At 42.3% G+C, this 25868-nt stretch overlaps 1 protein-coding gene across 1 annotated transcript in view; it reads left to right on the top strand.

Annotated features, from left to right (window-relative positions):
- Window positions 1-301: 301 nt before the first annotated feature.
- Window positions 302-25868, top strand: part of cdh13 (cadherin 13, H-cadherin (heart)) — a 303246-nt gene continuing 277679 nt past the window's right edge. Inside the window, exon 1 of the mRNA XM_056387676.1 lies at window positions 302-535. Coding sequence (XP_056243651.1) covers window positions 491-535 — 45 coding nt within the window. The 5' untranslated portion in view covers window positions 302-490. The remainder of the gene's footprint in view (window positions 536-25868) is intronic.

Below are 25868 nucleotides of genomic sequence, written 5' to 3'. Positions count from 1 at the left end.
CGGATTACAGATGCTGGTTTAAGGGCTATAAACCTGTCTGATGAGAATAAAAACGGCACATGCTGCGTGAGATGTTGGAGAATCCTCAGAACCTGCTGCAACTGCCGATCACTTAAAACTCCAGACACACAGGTTAAGTGTCTGTCCAAATCTGGCCACGGTGAAATAGGACTGCTGACCCTCCACTTAGGTAGAGACGAACCCACCCCCCCACCCTCTTGTCTCACCTCCTCCGCCCCCCCTCCCCCCTCCCCCCTCCCCCCTCTGTCCTCCTCATAAATCTATTGGTCGTGGTCTCGGCTTCACTATCCAATGCTCTGCTGATCAGACTGCAGTTGTATTTGGGGGAAGTTGGCAGCTGGCGGCTCACGGCAAAAGGCGTTCCTCTCCCCGGCGCTTGGACAGTGGAATTATGAACAGAGCTGACCCAGCCTCTATCACCCTGTCTTGAATCCGTTTCTGTTTCACAACGAGAGAAATTAAAGCGACCATGGAGATTGGAGTCCGCATCCTCTTGGCTTTCCTCGTCCACCAGGTAAGACAGGAGAGGTGTGTGTGTGTGTGTGTGTGTGTGCGTGTGTGTGTGTGTGTGTGTGTGTATGTGTGTGTGTGTTTGTGTGCGCGCGCGCGCGCGCGCGCCTAAGAGAGAGAGAGAGAGATTTGGGGACAATTTCACTGAGACGGAGAGTGGTCTGACTCTCTTTTGAGGTGTCCGTCCAGTTTCGCTCGGGCTACTCTTGTGTTAGTGGCTTGGCAAGTTTGCCCCGAGTCTGCATGTAACACACAGTGCGTTCACCTGCACTGCCAGATCCGTCCGTGCCGTGCCAGAGCAAGTTTATACCCCGTTTAGTCCCTCTGCGCGCATGGCTGTCATTCGTGGCACAGAGTTTGGGGCAGAAGGCGTCGGGTCTGACAATCTGCAGTGCTCGCTCACTTTAGGAATGCTTTCCACATTTCGTCGAGACAGAGAGCGAGAAAGAGGGAGAGAAACAGAGGCAGGGATGAGAGGGGACTGAGAGAGAGACAGAGCGCAGGGTGTATCTTATGTCTATGTGCAAATCACGGCTCCGGCTCCTGTCTCCAGTCGCATCTATATTCCGCTCAGCCACCAACTTGAGCGTTTCTTTGGGCTTGTGTGTGTGTGTGTGTGTGTTGTGTGTGTGTGTGTGTGTGTGTGTGTGTGTGTGTGTGTGTGTGCGTGGGAGGCACACAGGCGGATGGAGGAAAGGAGGGTATATAGAGAGGGCGGCGGGGGGTGTCAGAGAGACAGAAAGAAAGGCAGGGAACTAACTTGGCCGCTCTGCTGAGTTATTTGTGTCGTCTCTCTGGGTATTTTACTCAGTCTCTTGCTCTCCGTAGACGTGGACTGCTCAGGATATTTAATAAAGCCTTAATTCCCACTGTGATAGAGCCACTCGCCCGTTTGATCTGACTTTAATATGAGGAAAGAGAGAGGTAACTTGGAACAGCTGTGTCTGCCAGTCAAGTCTTTAAATTTTTAAATGGAGAGGGGAGAGGCAGCTTCATTTCATGTTTTGTGTTATATCTCTCAATGCTTTTGTCCACTTATTGGCTTGAATAACCTCTTCTGTATTCATCAAGTGACCATGCCCTGAAGGCGTGCCCTTGAGCAAGGGTGAATCCAGCTGCAAGGGACGCTCCTCCCCAGCTTGCGTTGACCTCTGACCTTCTCATGCAGATAGAGAAACATATATTCTCCACATGAAGATCAGTACAATATTATTATGTACTCATTGTGCAGTAGCTCTAATGACAGTGGCACTTCTGGTGGCACACTGCAAAGGTTTAAGCAGCAGGTAATTTTAAAATAACCTAGCTGAGACTATTTCGAAACACAGCAACAATGGGAGAGCCCCGAAGCGTGGCAGGCAAACAGCTCATTTGGGAAACTCTGGTGTTGTTGCGCTGCCTCTCCCTCTCTCTCTCTCTCTCTCTCTCTCTCTCTCTCTCTCTCTCTCTCTCTCTCTCTCTCCCCGTCCTCTGGATGTACTGAGAGGCAGCAGACAGCACAGCTCATTTGGTATTTCTTGTTTGACCTGTGTAGGCTTATAGTGCACATTTTTTACTGTGCGTTATTTATTTTTAATTGGATAAGCCATTGGTTCATTGCCACGTTGTAGTTCAATCTTCTGATCTGAAGCACAACATGATGCAGGGTAATAGTGCCCACAAAGAAATGATTGAACTCCCTATTTTATTGATTATGACCTGCCCTCTCTTGCACACACACACACACACACACACACACACACACACACACACACACACACACAGACACACAGACACACACACAGACACAGATTTGTATTACTGCATATGTGAGGAGGCTTTCCATTGACTAGATTCATTCACTATCAGGAACAGAGTTGCAACTAACTAAACTAAGAGTATCTGGTAATCTGTACTTTCGCTCACATTTTCCCAGCTGTAAAGGTTCACACAAACACACAGCCAGCTCTCCAGCAGGTTAGATGTATTGTGTTGGCTGTCCTTTGGCCTGTACTCCTGGCTGGCTGATTTATCAGCTGATCCAGCTCCTCAAGGGGAATCTCTTTCCTCTGGCTGTCCCACCAGAAGCAGTAGCTTTAAATATTATCACACTTGCTTACCACCTGACTCATTGTCCACATGAAAATTGTAAAAAAATAACCACCCCCCCCTCTCAGAATTACAGGAACATCCAGTCTCACCATATTACAGTATAATGTGTGGGCTCGAACACGGTGCTCCTATTTATAAATGCTCAGGTAGGGAGCCAAGTTCCTCTCCACGATAAGCCGCCATGCCATACACACCTACCCTCCTCCCACCGCCTCCCACCTCCTCACCCACATATGGGCACACACACCAGTAGCAGCCCCCTCCTTGGCAATAAATCCCTGTTTTCCAAATGAAACGCTAAGCAGTCTCTCCGGGTGGAGCAACGATTCAGAATAAGCACCGCACAGCTGGGAGCTGCAGGTGCAAGGATTTTTCTCCCCTTCTTTTTTTCTCCCTTTCCGACTTTGATTTCCGCTCCATGTCTCCCCTTCTCTTTGTCTTTCTTGTATATTTGGGTTTTTTTTCTGCCTCCTTGGCTTGCTTTCTGTTTCACATCACTCCCACTCTGTTAAACTAGTCTTTTACCTTAATTAATGTGATTTACCAACTTTAATCCCCCCTTTATTTCCTCTAAATGCTTTGCACTGTTCTCTCACTTCACACTCTCTCTCTCACCAGCGGACGATGACAGTCACACTCATAGTTTAAATTCTTGGCTGGCACCTGGGCGTGTCTGCAGGAAGATTTGCTTTCATGGACGTTTGAGGCAGCAGTGACCAACCGACTGTTAAAGTTCCTGTTTAAGCCATTGCAGGCACCAAGAGAGATAGATGGAGAGGGGAGGGAGGTCACGGCCTCCAGGAAAAATGTTTATCGTGTGGCGCTGAAGACAGAGAGTTGCCATGGTGTCCTGTTACTCATAGACAGGGCTGACCTTCGTGATGTCACACAAACACACACAATACACATCCAGAGATGCCTGACTCAGACAGCCACACTTTATCCTTTTATCCTTCTCTCTGACTCCCCTGTCCTTTTGCGTCTCACCCTCACTCAGTCCTGGATGCACTTCATTGATCTAGCATTATCAAAAAGAGAGGACGCGGCCATTCCTTGTATGTCAATGCCATTTATTATTCAGGAGTGCAGCAACAAGCGTGATATATGAATGCACACACTCATGCTCAATAGCAGTCCATGCATGCTGTGTTCTGCACCATACTCTCATAATTTCTGTCATTTTCCATTTCTAGGTCGAGTCACTTCTGCGGGCGTGCCGTGTATTATCTTTCTTTGCAGAGGACAATGAGGAATGCTCAGTCTATGTATCTCCTGCTCCTTCCTGTGGTTTCCTCTTTTTGAACATGTCCATCACTGGTTACAATGAATCATCTTTTCAATGCAGACCTCCAGCCAGCCTCCTGTCTCTCCTAAGAAGATTTTTGTGTGCAACATTTCCTTTCAGACCTTCCATCTCATGTTACTGAGTGCTGTTTCAGTGATGAGTTTTGTTTTTTTTAAATGGAGACTGGTTAAAGAGCAACAGTATGACAAGCTACAAAGGCTAATGATGACACTAATGAGGAATGCCAGTCATTAAGGCTGGGTGATTTCTTTCTGTCTTTCTTCCGTTCGTCTGTCTTGCTTCCTCGCCCTTCCTCGCACTATCTCGCTCTCTTTCTCATTCTGCCCTCATCTCCTCTCACTCTGCTGTCTGGTGTCTCAGCTCCCATAGTCAAGCTGGCAGAATAAAGGGTTATAGTTTAGAAAAATTGCAGAGAAGTTTGCAATTTTAACAGCCTACAGGGACACACAAGCACTCAGAATAAAAAGAGCATGTAATGGCTCAAGTGAAAGCAGCCAATACAATCTAGGCTTTGCTGCCTAAATGTACCCCAGTGTTACTGTGGTTCTAACAATCAGCTGGCAAATAGGCTTTTTAGTATGGGGGGCTATGAGGTTTCAGTCTCCTTCACTCTGTACTTATCTGTGCTGTTTCCTGTATGACGGCACACAGGTAACTACAGTCTGTGGTGTTCTTCTGAGTTTACTTTTTTCTTTTTTTTTGACATTTATCTCTAAAAGTTTCCTGTAAATGAAACACACACATGTATGCATGCTCATCTGATCAGCACACACACAAAAGTTTTAACCCAAATGGACACAGAGGGTCATGCATGGACAAACACACATTTGTACACCTGAGTTTTTTTTCTCTCTTTTAACAGGACCATCTGAAACACTGAGACCAAGCTTTTTTTTTATTCATCCATGTTTTCCCCTGTGACTGTGGTTGGGCAGCACTGCGCTGTAATGGTCTATAAGGTCAAACGCTATCTTAACTCCACCGCGGGAGGGTGTGACCTTTGAGGGAAACACAGTCTTCTTCAATCTTCTCTCCCTCGACGTTGCCACTGCACTCTCCTGAGGGAAGGGAGTGGATGAGAGGAGGATGAAGTGAGAGAGGATGAGGGATAGAGATAGTGAGAGTAGTAATTAAAGTAAATATGTCCCCTTAGCGCTCCATTAGAATCTGCCTGCATTTGATATAAGTGGCCTAATTATGCAAAACGCCAATGGACATTGCGCGGTATAAACCTGAAATGTGACAAGTGGAGAAAAAAAAGACAGAGAAAACCCTGCGTTCCTAGGAGAGTGGATTAATGGCTTATTTGTGAGTAGTGATGAGTTTTAATGGGTTGAGAAAGCACAGAATAGACAGACAGACAGACACACACACACACACACACACACACACAAAAGGCCACAGTAACCATGTGTGAAGGACACAGCAGTGCAATGCGATGCTGTCCCTCCAGTTGATCACGCTTTCATCTCAGTTTGCTCTCCCTTTGTCAATTTTGTGGTCAGACAAGCAGATGAACAAGCACACAGATAAAATGGGTGAGGGACAGACAAAGAGCCATATAGATACCCATGTAGAGATAACGGGCTGTGTCCCCTCCCGACAACAGACATACAAAATCTCAAGTGTGTGTGTCTGAGAGAGAAAGAGAGACATGGTTCACCCCCCGGCCCCCCCACCCCCCCAATCTTCCTCCTCCTCCAGCATCAACTCTGACAAACATTCTCTGTAACACATTACAGATATTCATGAGCTATTCACCCACTCTGTTTGTCTGTCTCTTTTCCACACTCGCAAACATCCAGATATGTCCTCCCCTCTCTCTTTCGGTATCTCTCTCTCTCTCTCTCTCTCTGTCTCTCACACACACACACAACTCACACACACTCACAAGCTCAAGTCTATGTTTGGCAGGAGGCTCAAGTTTCTTTTTTCCGTGTGATTGCGATGACTCCTCTCTATTGCCACGAAGTGTGTGAAGCCGCCAGCAGCACATGTGAGAGGGCTGGTACTGTGGGCTCCCATTTCTTCCACATGAGTAGTTTTGCTGATAATAGTAGCAGGCGATGATATTGTAACGCATTAGCCTCTCAGTGAGTAATGTCCCATTGTTTATGTGATTCTCTTTTATTTAGTTAAGGTAATAGATGTGATACAGACCGTTCTTGAGTCATGAATTAGAGCCACTTAGCATAGGTCACTGAATAGCCAGCTTTTCATCACTGACTGCATTGTTAATTGTAGCTACAGGGGCCAAAGTGTCTGATGGAGATTTCTGCCAGCTGAACTTGATCTATTTTTTATGTGTATATCGGTAGGTGATTTGCTTCCTTGCGGCGTTTCTGCAGATAGATGGGACCTGCTATAGCAGTGCATCCCTGGCCACTAAGTGGCTAAACTGATGCGTGAGAAGTTATAATGAAGCAGATATAAATCACAGACACAATGACTTTGTGTTCTTGACTGCATAGTCAGGTTCTCTCTGCTCTCGTATTTACTTGCACTTATCAAACTAAATGGAGCACTGGGAGGGAAAATTCAAAATGCTAACAGTTATCCACTGTGCCGTTATAAGTACCTCTGGGTGGGAACACACCACAAGGTTTCAACCTGACCTAGCCCCAATTAGGCTTTACATACAAATTTAGATGAACACCTAAAAGAACACTTGTGTGTGTTCTTGCTTTCTCCGAGGTCCTCAGTAGATGTTTTTTTTATTCAGGGTGGCAACTTAAGAGTTTAATGAGGTCTGTAAATCTCTGAGTGTGCATCTGAAGACTCAACAGAAAGTATGTGATGTATGGACTGCTGTATGCTTACTTTGCACTATCCCCTATGGATTAGTCTACCTTTGGCATACTAATGTGGAGTGTTTCCTTGCTCAACATGAGGCAAAAGTGGTAATTCAACTAGTGAAAACCTTCGAAGAACAATTTTAAACATGCACAACATCTGCTTCGTTATTCAAAGAATAAACTTCACAATCAGGAAGTTTTGCAAACCACCTCATCTGTTTCGCAAATGCCACATGAAGCAAATTGTTATGGCAGTATGGTGCAGAAAATGAAAACTGAAATACCAGGGGAAAAAAAAGAAAGAGCTGCACAGCATTCCACTCCTACCTAAGCTCTGACTCTTTAGCTTTATAAAGCTTTTCATATTCAGTGTCTGCCGAGACTGTGATAGAAAGGTGTGGAATCAGGTACTGTATTTACATCACAGTGTACTGTAAGTGCTGTATGTGTATGTATATTTATGTCTACATGTCATATGCTATGCAACAGGATTCAATTTGCAAAGATGGATAAAAGAATAGAAGATCAGTTGGTGGCAGAGACTTGCATCATCCTCATTAATTGTGCATGCTATAATTCCATGTTTACACTTACTTCGACTGTGTCACTTTCTAGTTGATTTGGAGCTGATCTCCAAGTTAGTGTTTAAAAAAACACATTCAATTCTTTGTTATTGCTGGAGATAAACAGGGCTGCACGTTTGTTGCAAAATATCAAGGAAGCCAAGAATGCTACATGTGGTCGTAGAGCTGATAATACAAGATGTATCATCACCTTGACTTTAACATTGTTTTTAAAGCTCCAGTGGAAACTGATTCTCTGATGTGCCACTTTGCTCCCGGAGCATGTGATGTGATTGTTTGAAGGCATCAGCCCTGCTTTTCTATTCTCTCTCAACATGACTCTGGGGTTTTTCACTTCACTCCATGTTCAGCAAGTGTCTTTGAAGTAATCAAATCCCTCTCTGCTGTTAAACGGAACTGATAGCTGAGAAGGTCTTCTTGACTTTTACAAGAAATCACTTCAGCTTACTCACTTTATCCTTTTTTTTTTTTGTCTTTACTGCTCCACGGCGTTTCTTTTCCCATTTTTCCTCTGACCGGCTCACTTTCCGCTCTTCAGTTCTCCTGTTCCTGGATGTGTCTCTAGTCTTTTTCTCCTCTCCTTTCACTCGGTAGGTAATTCACACGCGACAGTGGAATGGTTTTTACATCAAACTTTTCCCCTTTCTCCCCCTATCTGTTAGCCCCCCATATTTTATTATTATCTATGCCTCACTGTAACAGCACACATAAGTCAGGAAAAATATTTGAGTCGTGGAGAAGAAATCAATCTCTCTGTCGGCCCTGATGTGTGCAGTACCACCCCTGCTGCCTAGATGGCGACAAAATGCCAGATATTTTTTGAAAGGGTTGTCAAGGATAATTGCCGCTCACATCCACTCAGTGTTCAAACACGTGCGTGCATGTGAAAGTGTGTACATGTGTTTGTGTAGGTGTGACTGCTTGTGCATTTATGCCAGCGTGGTCCCTGGTAAGAGTGTTTTTGCAAAGGTGCTGAGGTAGAGTGGCCATTTAAACCCCTGAACTTGACTATCAAGAAACAGACAGAAGGACTCATTTGAAGCGAGCACACAAAGCACTATATTGGTGCCTACACAGGCAGGTCGCTTCAAGGCAATTAGAATAGCTCTTCCCACTTATTGCTTTTGATGTCAGTGTGTGGGGGAATGAGACAGCCAACTTTTGCCTGCCACTGACAGAGAGGGCTGCCACTTCAGCTGAATTCCTTTAGACACAATTAATGTAGTCCTCTATTCAAAGGTTTATCGCATATTAGTGCAGGCAGGTCCAAGGCTTTGAGGTTACAAATGAATTGAATGATGGGGCAAAAAGAATTAAGTAGCAAAAAAAAAAAGGCAAGGATGATCTAACTGGATTGGTAAAGACCTTGTTCGTGACAGTTTTATGTACTGGTTTTACTATATTTTGAAGCAGTTTGACCCTGCTGACTTTTGTGTGCTGGTGGTCTTCACATCGATGCAACACTTAGGCCAGGGGATGTCGTAGAAATGCTATATATGGCACTTTCATTCCGGTTTCATATGTACACACAGTGGAGAGCTTTCTTCAATTCAAATGAAAGGATTCTCATCTACAAAGCTTCTTCGTCCCGTTGCTTGGAAGCCGTAGACAAAAGGCCTGCTTGAGTAGAGTGTTAGTCATTAAGAGACCATAGGATATTTCTGTGGGAAATGAAAGACTGCTGTGGCTTGCAAGACAGATGTGACAGTATTTGAGACAAGGCAGAAATCTCTTTGATCACCAACGCTCGTATTTTCTGTCAATAATCCAAATCACACTGGCAGCACCGCACTCAGGAGTGCAGGGGCTATCACCATAACTGAGGTTGTGTCTAAGACGCCCATTAGCTGCTGGTTGTACGTGTTGTTTATTTGTATCCATGCTACTCTGTGCCTACTGTTTGCTTAACACTGTAATGTAAAGAGACTCTTCCAAAAGGACCCAGGCTGCCTCAGTGAGTTCCTGTCTTTGGGTGATCCATGTGTGGATCCTGCAGAACTGAAGTACTTAAAACATAGACTTTAGGGCACAAAGTTCACAATCCATTTGGATAAGTGCTTGGGTAGCTATTTGCAAGCACACTTAAGGGCTTTTGGTGGAGATGGTTGCGCTGTGAACCTCATGGGAGGGCTGAGGCAGCAGTAATGAAGGTAAAGATGAGACTGTAGCTTTGGCTGAGGCCTGGCAAGGTGAGAGCAGTGATTTCCATAGAGATGCTGCATCCACCCACTCACACACATGCTGTGACCAATTCAAACAACCGGAAAAGTTCATGGTTGTCATTCATTACTGTATTTACCTCCTGAAATTATTACATTTTTCGTGATACAAAATTTTCACCCGACAACAGAGACATTGTGGAGCTGGCCTCCGTCCCTCTCATTATCAGAACTTCACCTCTCTTGTCAGCTACAGGGGAGTTGCAGCTGTGCTACAGACTTCCTGCTGCATAGATTCTCTGAGGAGCAGGCTGACTGGATTTGATTTTCATTAGGATTGCATGTCTTCACTGTCACATCCTCTCCCTACCTTGCACGCTTTACTGGAGACAATTTTCCGCTGTAGTGGGCCCCATACTGACGGCTTGGTTTTTCATGCCGCAGTAGAGTCACACTAGGTGGCCAGTTATCAGTGCATTCAGCATTACAGGGCCCCCCGCGGGTGACCTGCTCAAAGAAGGCTTTTGTGCCTTTCCTAGAGTCCCACTAGGAGACATGCACTGCAGCTGTGTTGGGACAAGCCACCTACAGAATTACAGGAACTCTAGCAGGCTGTCACAAGTCAGAGAGTGTACTATACAGACCTGAGATGTGCACGTCTCACACACACACACACACACACACACACACACACACACACACACACACACACATACACACACTGTTGACAGACAATTGAAAGCTGAGACAGTACAAGCTCATGTTGCTGCTCCACAGAGGCTTTGAAAGATCGATGGGGGATAATTATTTCTAATGGAGCCAGAAGAAAAAGGAGAGTGTCCTTTTCAGCCATAGCTGAGGGAGTGTGTACACACGGCACCTCGAGTATTTGACTAAGATTTTTTTTCTTTGGGATTTAATTAACCACAAATGAGTGGACTGAACACATTTTTTCCTCTGTTACTAAACTCCAGTTGATTTTATTAGAGCCAAAGTCTTCTGTGTTCTTACAGTGTGTCAAGACAAGAACGAGAACATGTCCCTTCATTACAGGTGCAGTGTGTTCCCGCCAACCAACCTACCAATAGAGGACCTGGGTTTAAATTAACATAGCTCTAGTCTGTGATTTATGATATTCTACCTTGGCCTGGTCTGGCTCACTTGCAGTGCACACAGTCTTTCATTATCTGATGCACACTCAGATACCTGCAATATGTCCCCAAGCTCACATAGGCTACACAGAAATATACACACACTGTAAAACACAGATACAAAACTGTCACGTTCTCATCATGTGTGGATGTGATGGTTCAAGTTAAAGCAGTTTTCCTACTCAAATAACAGTCACCACAAAATGGGGAGGGTAAACAAAACACTCCAGTGGGGACAGAGTGAAAAAAGCCTGTTGTTTCAAGTAATATGTACATAAAGACGGCACGTTGTATTACTGATTTACATAGATATAGGACTGATTAACACAGATGTGATCAGTGCTGCAAAATCTGCAAAAGCACAAAGTCATTTGGGAGGTAAGATTGCTACCAACAGTTAATTATTCAGTGTTTGTTTGTGTGTGTGTGTGTGTGTGTGTGTGTGTGCGTGAGTGTGTGTGTGTGTGTGTGTGTGTGTGTGCATTTCTGTCTACTCAAACACTTATGAGGCTTTTTCATTTTTGCTCACCAGAAACTACAATACAATACAAACGAAACACTGCTCTTGAACAGCGTAGCGCTTTGAGACACAGGAGCCACAAGAATGCTCAAATAATTTATCGTTAATAATAGGACTACAGCTTTGAACACTAATACAGACTTTTATTCTAAACATTCGCTAACCAAAACACTTTAGAAAGCTAATGCACATGTCAAGTATTTGACTCAGGTGCTTCTTGATAACTCTCAACATCAAAAGCACAGACAATTTATTCTCTCCCCTAGTCTGGATGTGAATAGGTTCTAGCACTTAACGTTGTTTTTGTAGTGGGTGGGCGGAAGCTGCTTATGCCGTTCTATGCTCAAGTTGGAAAGTGACTTGACTTTGCCAAGAGGTGATAATGTGTGTGTGGGAGAACATGCATTAAAATGATGAGACAGTGTAGGCTTTGACTTTATATCCAATTTTTGAAGTTTTAACATCACCAACGTTTGTTTTTCAAAATCAAAATCTTTAAAATAAAGAACACTTGGTGTCTTATCAGAGATTTGTGCACAAAAATATATGTTTAGAGTCACAGCGGGGATTTGAATGTGAATATTGGAGATGGACACACCAACTCATGCTTAAGGCACATTTTAGTTGCAAATAAATTAACTTTATACTGTATGTGAATTTCAGCTTTAAAGTTTTAGTTTTAGTTATCAAATGATGCTCTTGCATTTACCTTAAGTGTTTTCTAGACTGAAACCTTTTAACCTGAAAACATTTAATTAACAAAAAAATGAACATTCAAATGGGGATATGTGGTCTGAAGAACTGTAGTAATATCATGATAAACCAGGCTGTTTTCTTTTGAATAAACAACATTAAAACAGTGGCTCAGGGCAAGTTATTCTTTTGTCCAGTTTGTGAGGAAGAACTTTTGCTTTTGGCTTTTACATTTTATGTAAGTTACATTTTCTGAATTGCAAATGCTGAAATCATTGAATAAGCTGTAAAATATAGTTTTATCCCACTCCTCCAGATAATTAAGCTACTGCAGTCAAAAATAATTCTGTAGCTATACCACTGCTTTTGACAGAGGGCATATACTAGCATCAGTGGTCAGGAAAGATTACTCTTCCTCTGTACAATACCCAACGTACTGCAGTCAAGGAGTCTTAAAAGTCTAATGACTACTATTTTCCAGCGGTTGTCAATGGTTACAATTCACAAGTTTTGATACACAAGCTTGACTTGACATTGCTGCCTTGACTTTAAAGCAGAGATTTGAGACTTGACCTGCATCCTGTGACTCACGAACATCTCCAACTGAACACACTGAAATACTACGTCTGAGCTTTGTGTGCCATTTTGTGTAAATGTGTTTGCCCGAGTGTGTTCATCTGGATCCACCACCATTTTAATTGCCCCCACAGAGCCCTGATAGGATCCACAGGATTTTGTATCACATGCATTTGGGTTATACATGACATACATTTGGTAAAGGTAAATAGATGGACTTATTCTCATTTCTTCTCCTCCCCACAATACCCACCCTAGGACACATACACATTTTCACGCATGCATTCACACTTCCAGGCTTTATTAAATGGATACACATACACACACACAGACACACACACATGCTCACTTCTGTAGGAAGCACTAATGAGTGTCTCTGGATGAGAGCTGGATGTCTAGGCTGTTCTCCAGCTCCACTCAGGGAACTGACAGCTGGAGCAAGCGCTGGTCCAGCTGCACAGGTTCAGGACACAGATATACACATATTTTTACACACTGGGACAACCACACTGCCATGCATCTGCACACTTAATCTATGAATCATTTATTATATTCATCATGTGTGTGAAGTCTGGAATGTTTTCACCAAGCATTGGAACTCCACAACTCCGCTGGCACCACAGCAAGTTGAAGAATTTTGTAGCTTTAGGGTCTTAAACATGTTGTGCCTCTGTTGATTTTGCCTGGTTCACCCTTGTGTGCTGGAGTTACCCTTGAATGTTTCTCTGTCCCTTATTTAAAACTACAGAGATAGACCGGGTGTGAAAGCTAATCCACACTCAACTCAGTTCTGATTAATTTATCTTGACTTTCAAATTTGACTCAATCCCAACTCTTCCTTAGAAAAGTCTGAATTCCCCCAGGCATCTCAGTCTTCTTCTTTCTCTCTATCTCATTCAGCTGTGCATTATGTTTGTCATTTTCTCCATCACTCTCTGTTCTTGTCTTTCCCTTTTCTCTGCATCTTCACTCGTGCGACACAACAACACAAAAACTGAAACATCTTTCTCTCGATCTCGCTCTCCTGTGCAAAAGATCAAGCACCTCTGCATTCACCGCACTAAATTACCAGTCGGCCCAGCACCTCTGCTTCAGCCTCAATGTGGTTAAAGATGCAGAGTGGAAAAGACAGATGAAGAGTGAAGAAAAGAGAAAGAGACTAAGAGAGACTGGAGAGTGGAGGTAATGATAGAATGGTAGAAAAGGTGAGCCGAGTGGAGAGTGGATGGGAAAGTAAAAGCGGATTGGGAGAAAGGAAAGAGATAGAGGAATTACGGAAGATGGAACCTCTGTGGCAGCGTTGATGTGTGGACGGTGGGTGGACAGGGTCGCTGAGTTGTGGCTCTGAAATGGGTCCTGACAGAGTCATTTCTCACGTGGAGATTTACCCAGGCTTTTTCAAATGGTGGGAGGACGAGACTGAACGACCCTTTCCACTTGTCATGAATATTTATTAAGTAAGAGCATTCACAGGCTGCTGCGCTGAATGACAAATCGTGTACTCCAAAGCAACTACCTGTATTCTGTTCCCATCTATTTCTTCCACCTGCGACTGGCTCTCCCCTAACATATGGGTCTGTTTTCTGCTGGTTGTTTAATGTGTTTGAAGCATTTGGATAAGGATTGCAGGCAGATGTAAATGCATATGTGTGAACCAACACTCTTTTCAGTCCGTGACACCACGTGATGAGGAAGCAGAAGTCACCAGAAGTCACCAGAAATATGGGATAAGATTAGGGTAAAACAGATTTTGAACTTGTGAAGTGATGATAAGAAATTTGTAGTTGTAAATCAACCTTTGTAAACCTGTAAAATAAATCTGCACAAGCAATTCAAGCGTTTGCATTTATTGAAAGGATTTGTGTTTGTAGAAAAGATTTGTATTTGTAGGAAGAAAAACAGAGACTGGTGAATAAAATATGTGAACAAATGATATCAGTGGGACATAATAAAAAGGGGAGCCTAGAAACTACAGTAATGATATTCTACTTGCAGACATTTGTCGACTACCGACAAAAGAATAAACTTTTTTCCCTTGCTGAACACTGCATCACTTTTTCTTTGTCTGTCTCTCTACAAATCACTACAAAGATTCTCTGCAAGATTTGTCCGACATCGTCACTAAAGTCTGATCAAAGCAGAGTAGTCGTATAGGAATTGTAAATCAACTTTCTTATGACAAAATCTGTGTCATCCGGTCCTACTTTACTGTAATGTCATTTGTTTGTTTGTTTGTTGTTTGATCACTCTACTTTTAGTTCTGTTTTAGTCTCCACCGACTCCTGAGGGTATTATGTGGCACTTTAGGAGTTGGATCACCTAGTGACTAGGTCCTACAGAGCCACTAGCTTTGTTTTCATGCTCGGCAGGTTGCATATAGTGTTTATGAGAGATGTGGCTAAAAGCAGCAGCAAGCTGCAGCTTTAAACAGTCTTGATGAGACTGTTGAGACAGAATCAAAAAAGTAAAAGTAGAACCAAATGCTGTGAGTTCTTTACTGCAAGTGTTTTACATAGTTCTTTGTACTCGTTAGTACAGCTTTAAACCACATCAGAATACAGTTTACATGCAGGTCACATAAAATGTAAAAATGTTCTGTGTGATTTAATCTGTCCTCAGTCTGTAATGGAGGATTTTTGGTTTGACATAAATGTTCTAATTTTATTTTCTTGTCATTACATCTATTTGCACTGACCGCCAGCTGTGTGATATCCTGGACTTCCCAGCATGACCCTCTGCTACCCAATATGGAAGGAATGCCGTATCTGAAAATGTAATGGCCTTGTCTGATTTATTTACCGTGTCCCTATGTGGCCAAACAGAAACCTCTAAATGCTGGATTGAAAATGTCTTGTACATAAATTTGATGTACAAATGTGTCTGTTCCTGTTGCTCAAACATTTTCCTCCATCATCATCTCAGTCTCAGTTGCGCTCCAGTAAGAGCCATTGTGTTCTCTAAACACCAGATTTATGATCATATTACCAGGCATGGCTGCAGAGATTTGGGGAGTGATTTGGATTCAGGTTGGATCATCTGTTAGTATACATTAGCCAGGGCGCTACAGGTTGGCTGAACACAGCGCCAGAACTGAAGCGTTTAAGACAGAGCTTCACAGGAATTGAGAAAAGAAATCCATCCAGCTCAATATTATGATGCTTTCACTGGCTCTGCTTTTTGAAAGTGTCATTTCTTTACATTCATCTGTAACAATCAAGTCTCCATTTCTCTTTTTTAACCATGTATTTGGTATATGGAGACCAATAAAAGCCTTTAATGCAAGCCTGCAGCTGAGAAGTTAAAGAAATTAATTGATGACATTTTAGTCAAAGAAGCACTTGAAGGTTAATACGTCTGTCAGATGTAATAGCGTCAGCGCTAATGTTTTACTCATTAAGTAAGACATCTGAAAGGCTGTTATCAAATGGTTGTGATCAGCGCACTTAAAGAAGAGGTAATGCATATTGTTCATGCAGTTTAGCTGGCTTCTGTACATTTCCTGCACAGGAACTACCCGACGTCTTGCTCTATTACTCTCACAGAAATGGAAAATGGATTCGGAAAAGAGAAGCATGGATACAATTTTCCTGTAAGTTGTGTGGTAAGCAATGGTGACAAGAACAAGTTTTCAATAACTTTAAAGCAGAGGGTAGAGAAATAACAAATAAAGGGCCTTCTTGTTTTCCATTATTTAATTTTCACTCTGTTGTATTATAGGGGGAGTAAATAAGGAAGGATATGAAAACTGACAAACAATAAACAGACGCGTGTATGTGTTTGCAAGTGTGGGTGGGTTCCTATTTTTCATTTTTTGTTCGGCTTTTACACGTGGCCGTGTGTGCTATTGTGGTGAGTGGAGAGCGTGGAAAGAGAATGGTTTGAGGCAATCTTTTTTTATCCTGCTGGATCTCTCTCTGGGTGCAGAGATTGGGCTTTGTAGTTGTGATTGGAGGGAATTAAGGTCTGCCTTTGGTAGCTGGCAAGACAACAGAAGCAGACAACTGGGAAACAGGTTGAGCCTGTGGCTGGTGTGTGTGTGTGTGTGTGTGTGTGCACATGTGTGTGTGTGCACATGTGTGTGTGTGCAGTAAGAGAAAGAAAGAGGGAGATTAACTCACACCATCGCACATCATTCAGCAGCTCCTCCAGGCCGCCCTCTTCCTCTCACCTTGGCCCTCTGCACACAAATAACTAAGTGCACTGAAAGGACTCCTGCAGTTCACTTAGCAGGTTCATTGACATTAGGTATATTTTATATCATATTATACTGTGTTATATAATAATTAATTTGAAGCCTGTGTAGTCATTGTGTCGCTGCTCATATTGAATGGGCTTTTAAATAACATGGCACCTCAGAAATCTTTACTTAATGCAGTTTTTAGATGTGCTTCCACTTGCCAATTACCTGATTAGTCAATCAACTTGTGAGTAATTTGACAAGTTCCACAACTTCCTGCCTCTCATTTTTTTGTATTAGCTTCAAATATGGATGTGTTGTACTTTTCTGATATGAATAACTGTGACTCATAAGATGTATGATGTATTATATATCTAGAAGTTCAGCAGAAACATTCAGTTACAAATGCTTTTTGTTAAAATTATGAAAGCAATTCTCAGTGAAACTGGTGAGGCATCTATTGAAACTGAAAATAACTTTGGACTTACAACGCCATCATGACCAACAAATAACACACCAATTAAAGTTCAACAGCAAAAATTTAAAAGTAGTATCAACTCAGGTTAAACTTAAGTCAATCTGACCTTTCTGACTTCACATGGGTCGAGTGTGAACAACTGAAATGTAAATAGTTAACAAAAGCTTCATAATTTGTCAATAACAAAAGCAAGCATTTAGTCAGCAGCCAAACTTAAATGAACACATGTTGCTTGGATTGCGATTACACACAAGGAAGAGATGCATCTAAATGTGAATGTGTAAATGTGAATCTCATTTTACAGTGGGTGGAACACCAGTGTTCTACCAGATATTTTATGCTTCTCAAATGCAAGAGTTAGATGTGTTTTTTTTTCTAGTTTATGTCATTAGTGCCACGGGTGCTCAGCTCCGAGGCACTCCTCTACAGCTAGAATAGCTGAGAGGAGTGCCTCGGGTTTATTATTCTTCCGCCAAATTTCGGCGCGTAACTCGTCCCGCAGCTTTGAGAAAACCCTGGTAATATATACATCAAAATGTGCGTCTTGATCCCGCAAGGGGTGCTATGACTTTTGGTGTTAAAATTCCAATTTTTCCCAAAGTTATTCCCAAAAAACTGGGAATAAATAATGCATTAGAAATGCATTGGAATTTTCTTAAGAAACCCACCTTTTTTCGACAAAATTGCACCTTTTTGCTGAGTCACCCAGCTCTCTCATACCTGCACGTAGAAATGTGATTCAAACTATAAAACGGAGGAAAACTTCTGCTCTCTCAAAAAGATAGGAACTGTTTTTACATAACATGTAAACTTTTCAAACTGTGAGCACTCAAAGGAGGAGTGCAAATCGCTTTTTCTTCAAAGTTAGAGTGAAAGCGTCAGTTGGCTAGAGTGCGTGAAGCAGTAAAAAATAACCTTTATTTTTATTTTTAACTCGAGCTCGCGGCCAAACCGTAAAAAGGAGACAAATAATTCTTTCTGAAAATGTAGACATAGTTGTTGGGATTCATAAAATGTAACTTTGACAGGCAGGGTCTGCACAAAATTTAAACGGGGGTGCTGAGTCCGGCAGCAATACCTGTCTCACTCTTATTGACACCTAATGTAATCGTCTTTTTTTTTCAAAAGAATCTCTCTCTGTCTTCGCACTGAGCTTACGCACTCATTTTAAGGAATATCTGAATAAAATAGAGACTGTAGAAACTTCTGGCTTCAGTGTCTGGCACGGTCTTTTCAGTTTTTGAAAAGAAGTAACTGTTTTCTCATAATTTGCAGTTGTTTTGAAGCCATGTAGAAGCCAAATTCTGGGCAGATTTTCACATTGCCATGGCAACGGCAGCTCCTGACCTGTGTGCGTGCCTGCGTGCGCCTAGCAACCAGATAACCAACTCTCCAAGCTCTGCTAGCTTTACATTAGCCGCATGTTAGGTCTTAAATTACATTTAGTTAGGTCTTAAATATGTAAGTCCATTTACTGCTTCCTTCGTTGCTTTTTTTTTGTTTGTTAAAAGAGTGAATGAAGTTGTGACGGTCTCCGCTGAGACAGAGGAGAGGAGAAGCTACTAGCCCTCTCTCGCTGTCACTTCTAGTCGCATTGCTCTCCTCCCCAGTAATGTTAAATTTAGCACAGAAAAAAACATAATAGTGGTAATTTAAATAGCGGTTCATGGGATTTATTAACCCTCAGGGGTCCCTCTGTCCTTTTTTGGACATTTTCTTCACTTTTCTTTTTTGATTTGCTGATCATTTTGGCTGTGTTACAGCTGAAGGTATGGATTTCTGCAAGAAAGTGTCTTTTTTGACATATTTTTTAAAATCTAATGTCAGTTACTGTTACAGGTCTATTATACACTGGTAACATGTTTTGTACCCTCTGGGGTTCCTCGCGTCCAAAAAAGGACACACAAAGAAAATGCTATAAAATCATCATATATCAATATTTCTTTCCGCTTTTTTTGCATAAATCTCTTAAACCACTTCAGTTCTGCTCAAACCTACCAAATGTTTATTAGTTTTCAGGATTTTAACCCTTTAAATGCCAGTTTGAAGACATGTTGCCTCTTGTTTTATTAAAAAAACCAACACAGAATATGAGATATTTCCCACATAATACATGATGGAGGGATGTGACATTGTTTTATATCAGAGTCTTTTATATCAAGACATTTCTCAAAACCAGAATATGATCTGGGTGACTTTTGAACACTGGAAATAAATCATGTACTCATCCCGGCAGTAGCCCCCGTGGCACTCAAAATTTCCCTGGAATTTTCTAGTTGTAAATCAAGTTGCAATTTGGACTTCAAGTCAGACAAAAAAAGCAATTTGAAGACATCATCTTTTGTTCTGGGAAATAGTTGTCTTATTTTTCCACTATTCTCTTATTTTATGGACTAAATGTCAGCTGGAAAAATATGAGCCAGATGAATCAGTGATGAAAATACGTGTTGGCATAGTCCATGTTCCTAGGTTCTAGGTGGTGCCTGCAAGACAAGAGAAAACCCCTTTACGGGAACTGCAGTGATGAGACAATAACAAGCAGCACAGTTGAAATGGGAGGAATTATCATTGACTGCAGAGCTTCTGCTTGTGTTTGTTCTTCTCAGAGGGCTTTCAACTTTCACTCTGGCCTCCTCACACCATGATATCCTTGAAAAGATACAGCTACCCGATATATAACCTGCCAAATCCAGCGGAGTCAAATGATTTCAATATGATGAGGAGAAAGAGAGAAAAGGTGGAGGAGGGGCAAGTCCTTTCATTTATTATTGGATTTTTTTTTGGAAGGTGAGAGATTAAAGTTACGAGGTCTGTTGATACTCCCATGAAGCCCATCCCTTGATATTGTTCACCCTGCACCTGAGTTTTATCACAACAACAGAGGCAGCCTGATAGCAGGCCACGCCACTGGGAATAACAAATCACGCTTGTTTTACAGCAGCATCCACAAGACCGAGGCAGATAGAGGAAGGGTGAGGAGAAGCGAGGAGGGAGGAGTGTTGATGGAGCTTTCAGAGGGTGGGAAATGAGTCACAGTTGGGAATGGGTCAGAAAATCAGAACAAAGCTTTGGTTTGGTGTGCATATGTCTTCATACTAGCTTGTATGTCTATCTGTTGCAACAGAGAGCTCTAAATGACTGAGGAATCAGTGTTTTGTCTCAGCATCCACCCTTTGTCAGCCTTTTGAAAGAAAAGCACATTTTGATTTGTGTTGCGCTGCTGTATGTTCATTTTCATTGAGCAGCTAGACTTTGTCTCGTGGCTTTTCTCCGACTGCATGCTGTCAGAAATGAAAGGCATGCTGTTGGAGAGAGAAATCTAGCTTGTGAAGACTCACACTAACAGGAAGGGAGACAGAGACAAGCCTGAGGCACTGAAGGTCCCAGGAGTGGTGATGTGCAGGCATCTATTGACTGTGTGTGTGTGTGTGTGTGTGTGTGTGTGTGTGTGTGTGTGTGTGTGTGTGTGTGTGTGTGTGTGTGTGTGTGTGTGTGTGTTGTCTTTATGTTTTTATATGCATGTGTGTTTGTGTGGTCCCCTTGAGGCTGGCAACAGAGAGGGGATGGAAGTGCTACTGATCATCACCCCCAGGCCAGCCACTTGAGACTGACTCTCAACTTATGGAAATTACAGAAAAACACACACACACACACACACACACACACACACACACACACACACACACACACACACACTCGGACTCTCAGAGGACTGATTTTAGGTACATGAGCACAGAATGTGGAGGAATAACAGGTGGCAGAAATGGACTTCCCAGCCATGTGTGATGTTTCTGGATCTCTCTGGAGGTTATTTTTCTGTCTTTGTCTCTTTCTCTGAAAATGTCAAGTGAGGTGAGGGAAGTGTGGGAGAGAGAGAAAGAAACTTGACGTGGAGGGAAGAGAAGAGGAGCACTGTGCGATGGGGGGGAGCGAAGATGAGATGATTAAAAACCTCATAAAATGGGTTGGCATGAAAAGAAAGAGACAAGCTAATAGGACGTTAAATAATGTGTGAAAGTTAAGGCAGCCGCAGAGTTCAGCTGGTGGAGTCTGACTGTTAGCGACAGAAAGAAAAATAAAACGAGATGGATGCTGTCAGAAAATCACAAGAGAGGAACGGAGAGATGAAAAGCAGAAAGCCGGGAGGAGGCGAATAGTAAATATATGAAAGAGAATATTTTAGATTGTGCTAAGGTACACAACTCATTAAGTCAGGCACATAATATCACCTTCCAGTGATTTTGGGAAATCACAATTACAATAAAAGAACCAACACTCATGCAAGGAAGATAATGAGAGCACTGTAATGATGGAAAACCTATAATGAAGTAAAGAGAGAACAACAGCAGAACAGCTGCTGATCAGATTAAAGGAGAATTAAAACAAAATGACTACACTGCATCAGAGATGATGACAGCCGAGCACAAAATGATGACAAATAACTCGTACTTATGTTTTATCTAATAAAAAAAAAAAAGGCTGTCACTCCCGCCCCCTGCTCATTATCTCTGGGTTTCTGTTTCATTTTTCTCCACCCTATTTTATCACCCCTCTATTATAGTTACGATTTTCCCCATGTGGGTCCCTGGCCACAGAGCCTGGTGAGCATTTCCTTCCTCCACAGGAGCGTTTGGAGACGATGAGAGTATGTGAGGCTGTTCAAGTTTTACTGTGCACACAGGGAGGCAGAGAATTACAGCAAGGTCGAAATAAACCTCTCTACCCAGGACAGATTTCGGAGCCTCACATCATCACACCTCAGCTCCAGTACGGCTCACATTCATTACCCCTCTTTCTGGCAAGTATAACTGACCCCAACTGGGTCAGACCATGGCTTCACCTGTGCTCTGTCTCCAGGTGATTTTTACATTTATTAATATCAGAATTTGCACACATCAATATTCAGGCACCATACGTATTTAATGATGTAAGACTGTTTTGTGTCAGACTCTGAGCTGTAATTTTATGTTTTTCAGGTGTGACTAGAATAAGAGATGTAAAAAGCACAGTGTTGAATTCCGAAGAGGTGCTGATTGCAGACCGAATACACAGAGACGCAAAAGACAGTAATCATGCATAAATATCCCTAATACTATGACTTATTGGCAGAGCCACTGTTTTTTCTTCAGGGACATTAACGTGTGAAACATTGGCTCTGCACCAACAACTTCTAGCAGAGAGGGTATAACTGCAGGATATGTTGCATGGGCTGATTAAAAATAGACTGTTGCCTTTTTCTGGTTGTGTGCTACCAGATTCATCATAGTTAGCAAGTTGTGCAGTATTTTACAATGTACAATGACCCATGAACAACTATACAACTATACAGTATACATCAAGCAGATTTCCATTAAATTTTTAGTTGCATTTGGAAGTTTTTTGTGTTGAATCAATGAGAGAAGTCAGCCCCTTAATTATTCTGAGGAATTAAAAGACCTGTATGAGCTTGGTTAAATCAATAAATCGCTCCCTGTAAAAGGACGTAGCATCACAGTTCATATACAAAGAGGTGACAACTACAGAGCCTAATGCCTGTTTAGCATGCTATACTCCTACAAAGGGCAATGTCAGTTGGTGTCAGTTGGTTGACCACTTCGGTTCAGACCGATGTATCTCAAAATGTGAGCATGCTGAGACACTACACTAAGATGGTGAACATGTCAAATGGTGAGCATGGGAAACATTATACCTTCTAAACATTAGTATGTTAGCAATGTCATTTCGAGCATGTTAGCATGCACTGCTGGGCCAAAGTACAGCTTTACAGAGCTGCTAGCATGCTAGCATGGCTGTGGACTGAGTGTGGACTGGTTGTTTGTGTTGAATCAATGTGATAAGTCAGCGTAGCATCACTATGCAACTGTGAAGTGAGAGATAGCCTTTTTTTGCTATTTCACTCAAGCAGTACAATTCTAACTTTAATCAGGGTCTTGGCCCAAACCTTCCTAACCTTGCCCAAGGCCTTCAGCTGTTGATAAACGCTGTGCCTCCAGCTCCATCCCCATCCTCACAACTGTTGGTCCCAGTCTCATCCCCAGTTCAAGACCGACTTTCAGGCTCAGTTCCAGCTGACACTCCCCTGAACCTAACAATAAAATACTAATTATTGTCCTTGCTTTGTGGCATGGCATTTATATCTGTACTGACAAAGCCTCCCTTTTTCTCTCCTCCCCTCTCTTTCTGTGGCCTCACCTCACAGTCACACCAACAGAGCAGGAAGAGGCTCTCTCTCTTAAATGGATTAACGCTCTGATGGAAGTGGCTGGTCTTGGCGGGGGTGTGTGAGAGGCGTGTGACTGATGGAATTAACCATCACAACGACGGGGTGAGAGGGGTTGAATGTGGGTGTTGAGCAGTGACTGATGGAACAGTACGTTGCTGGAAGGAAAGAATGGATGAGAAAATGTGATTGATAAGGCAAACACTTGGCATCAAGGCTGGAAATAATGGTGATGTGAGAGATGGAGGGACCAAGTGTTGGCTGCGGGGGTCAAAGGGAAAGAGTGAAAAAATATGGTGTGATGTTGAAAAACCAGGGTAAAGGTAAACAAAGAAGAAAGTAGCAATAGGTGAAGAAAAGTTTGAGAATGAGAAGTGAAGGAGGAATATAAGAAGAGGAACAGAGAGAAAAAGGAAAGAAGAGATTGAAAGTTAAGGAAAGTGGGGTATAGTTAAAGGGAAAAGGAAGGCAATAAGCAGGATATGGAAGTTGCTGCAGGCTTTAAAGGACGTTTGTATGCAGTGTTATGATTTGCAGAGGAAGGCCACAGCAGTGCTGTGATGGATAGCAGCACTGTGTGGGGCCAGGGCACATTCATGCAGATGATTTGGATTGGGGACTGGATGGATGGATGCAAGATTCTTCTGTTCATTTGGATAGATGGAAAAACACGCCTCATACCCCTGATCGACAGCAGAAAGAATTTTTTTTGTAGAATGCACAGTGTAGAAAAACATTCTGCAAGGTGCCCAAAATTTTTTGATGGTTTTCTGCAGCCAAATACCAACTCAACTGTAGAGCCTATTAAGCAAGAATCGGCTACTTAATTCATTGAGTTTTGGTATTGTTAGTAGCATTCTTATAGATTTGCTGCAGCTTTATTGAGATTTTTTCATCTTTACACCTTGAGGGCCCTAGATTTGTGCATGCATCTAGTTTGGTTTGAGTGAAACAGACAAGCTGAATTGAACAAACAGGGTGCATTAGCTGTGACTGACAGATGAATACTCTGCCTGTTTGTGATGAAAAACGTAGGCTAACACAGTATGTTATCGTTTCTCTCCATGTTTGTGTTTTTCTCAACAGCTGAGACTCCGATTTTGTGTTTTTAGGCACTATAAGCTGCAGCAGGAATGAGATTAAAGCTTCTGCTGGGAAATTCTCTCCAGATAGCTTGCATATCACTCAACTGACTTTATTGTCCCTGTGGAGATATAATCCCAGCGCACATCGACAAACATGTGCACACTTGAACGCACGCCTGCACACATGCATGCGCACCCACCCACAAACATAAACCTCCTTACTGCCCTAACAGAGTAAACTCCAGCTGTCCCTTATCTGTCTTCTTGTTGCTTGTTTAGAATTCAGCTTGCAGACAAAAGCTTGATCCTGCTCTGTTCTGTTGGGGTGTTTAAGTCCTGTATCTCACACGCCTAACCTCGGGGTACACTTCAACTCAATTTCACACTTGCCAGCTGCTAGAATGTCCTAATTCAATTTACCCTGTTTAAGGAAGCGAAGGCTTGCTCTCTGGGGAAAGTTTAGAGCGCACAAGGAATGGTCTCGTCAGCTGCATTGCTCGCTGAACAGATAGCCTGTCCCTTAAGGTTTGAGGTAATCCACTTGAAAGCCAATGTGATTCCATGATTGCATTCACAGCAGTCATGCTATGATCAATACAAAAGATTATACCTGAATCAGAACAAATCAGGCAGCACTGCAGCTGATCCCTTTTTAATGCACCATAGTGTGGTAACATGTAGTCTTATACATTTAATAACTAAGTAGTTCTTTCTGGGGAAGTGATTAGTTGTGTGCACAATATTGAAATATTACTTTCAACAGCAGATTTCATTGGGACTATCTCGTCAGTATTAAGAAGGTCCTTGTCTGTGAATAATTCAGAGTAACTGAGGAAAGTTATTGTTACTTTTTCTTGAATGTAATTTTTAAATTCTTTAAGCATCACATAAAGAACTTCCATTTATCTCCATCGCATTAGGGTAGCGTAAAGGTATTTCAAAACCTGGGCAACTAAAACCAAATTACTACATGGATAAAAACTACTTGGCCATAGACCAACCCTTCTATTTTCAGATGGAGTTTTCTTTTTTGAATTTGGCATCTGAAAATGAAAGTTGGTTTTAGTTCATTGGTTAGGGGTAAGGGTAAAAAGAACATTACGTTCTCAGTTGTTATGTGGAGAATTTATATTCTTTTAGAAATTAAATTGCTTTTCACCTTCAATATTTGACACATCTAAACACAGTAGTGTCTACATTTATACTTTACTGATACATGTATTGATACACATATTTAGTCATTTATTCCTGCTCCTAAGTAACAGATGTCTTACATAACTTAATATTCTGCTGCCTTTGGAAATAATGACTCTTGGCTAGCCTATATGTTGGCAAGGGCTGCTTGGCATGTTCAACTGAAGGCAGGAATTCTTCAGCTGTTGAGGAAAGATCCTTTTTCCTCAATAGAATTCTGCAGGGATATCGTAGTCTTTAGGCTAAACCAGAAATTAGCGTCAACTTGGGGGTTTTTGACAAAATGCCAATTGGATGTTTTGAATTAT

Source organism: Seriola aureovittata, chromosome 10, assembly GCF_021018895.1.
Source record: "Seriola aureovittata isolate HTS-2021-v1 ecotype China chromosome 10, ASM2101889v1, whole genome shotgun sequence".
Taxonomy (NCBI): Eukaryota; Metazoa; Chordata; class Actinopteri; order Carangiformes; family Carangidae; genus Seriola; species Seriola aureovittata.
Note: the sequence above shows the minus strand (reverse complement) of the source record. Positions and strands in the feature narration are given on the sequence as shown.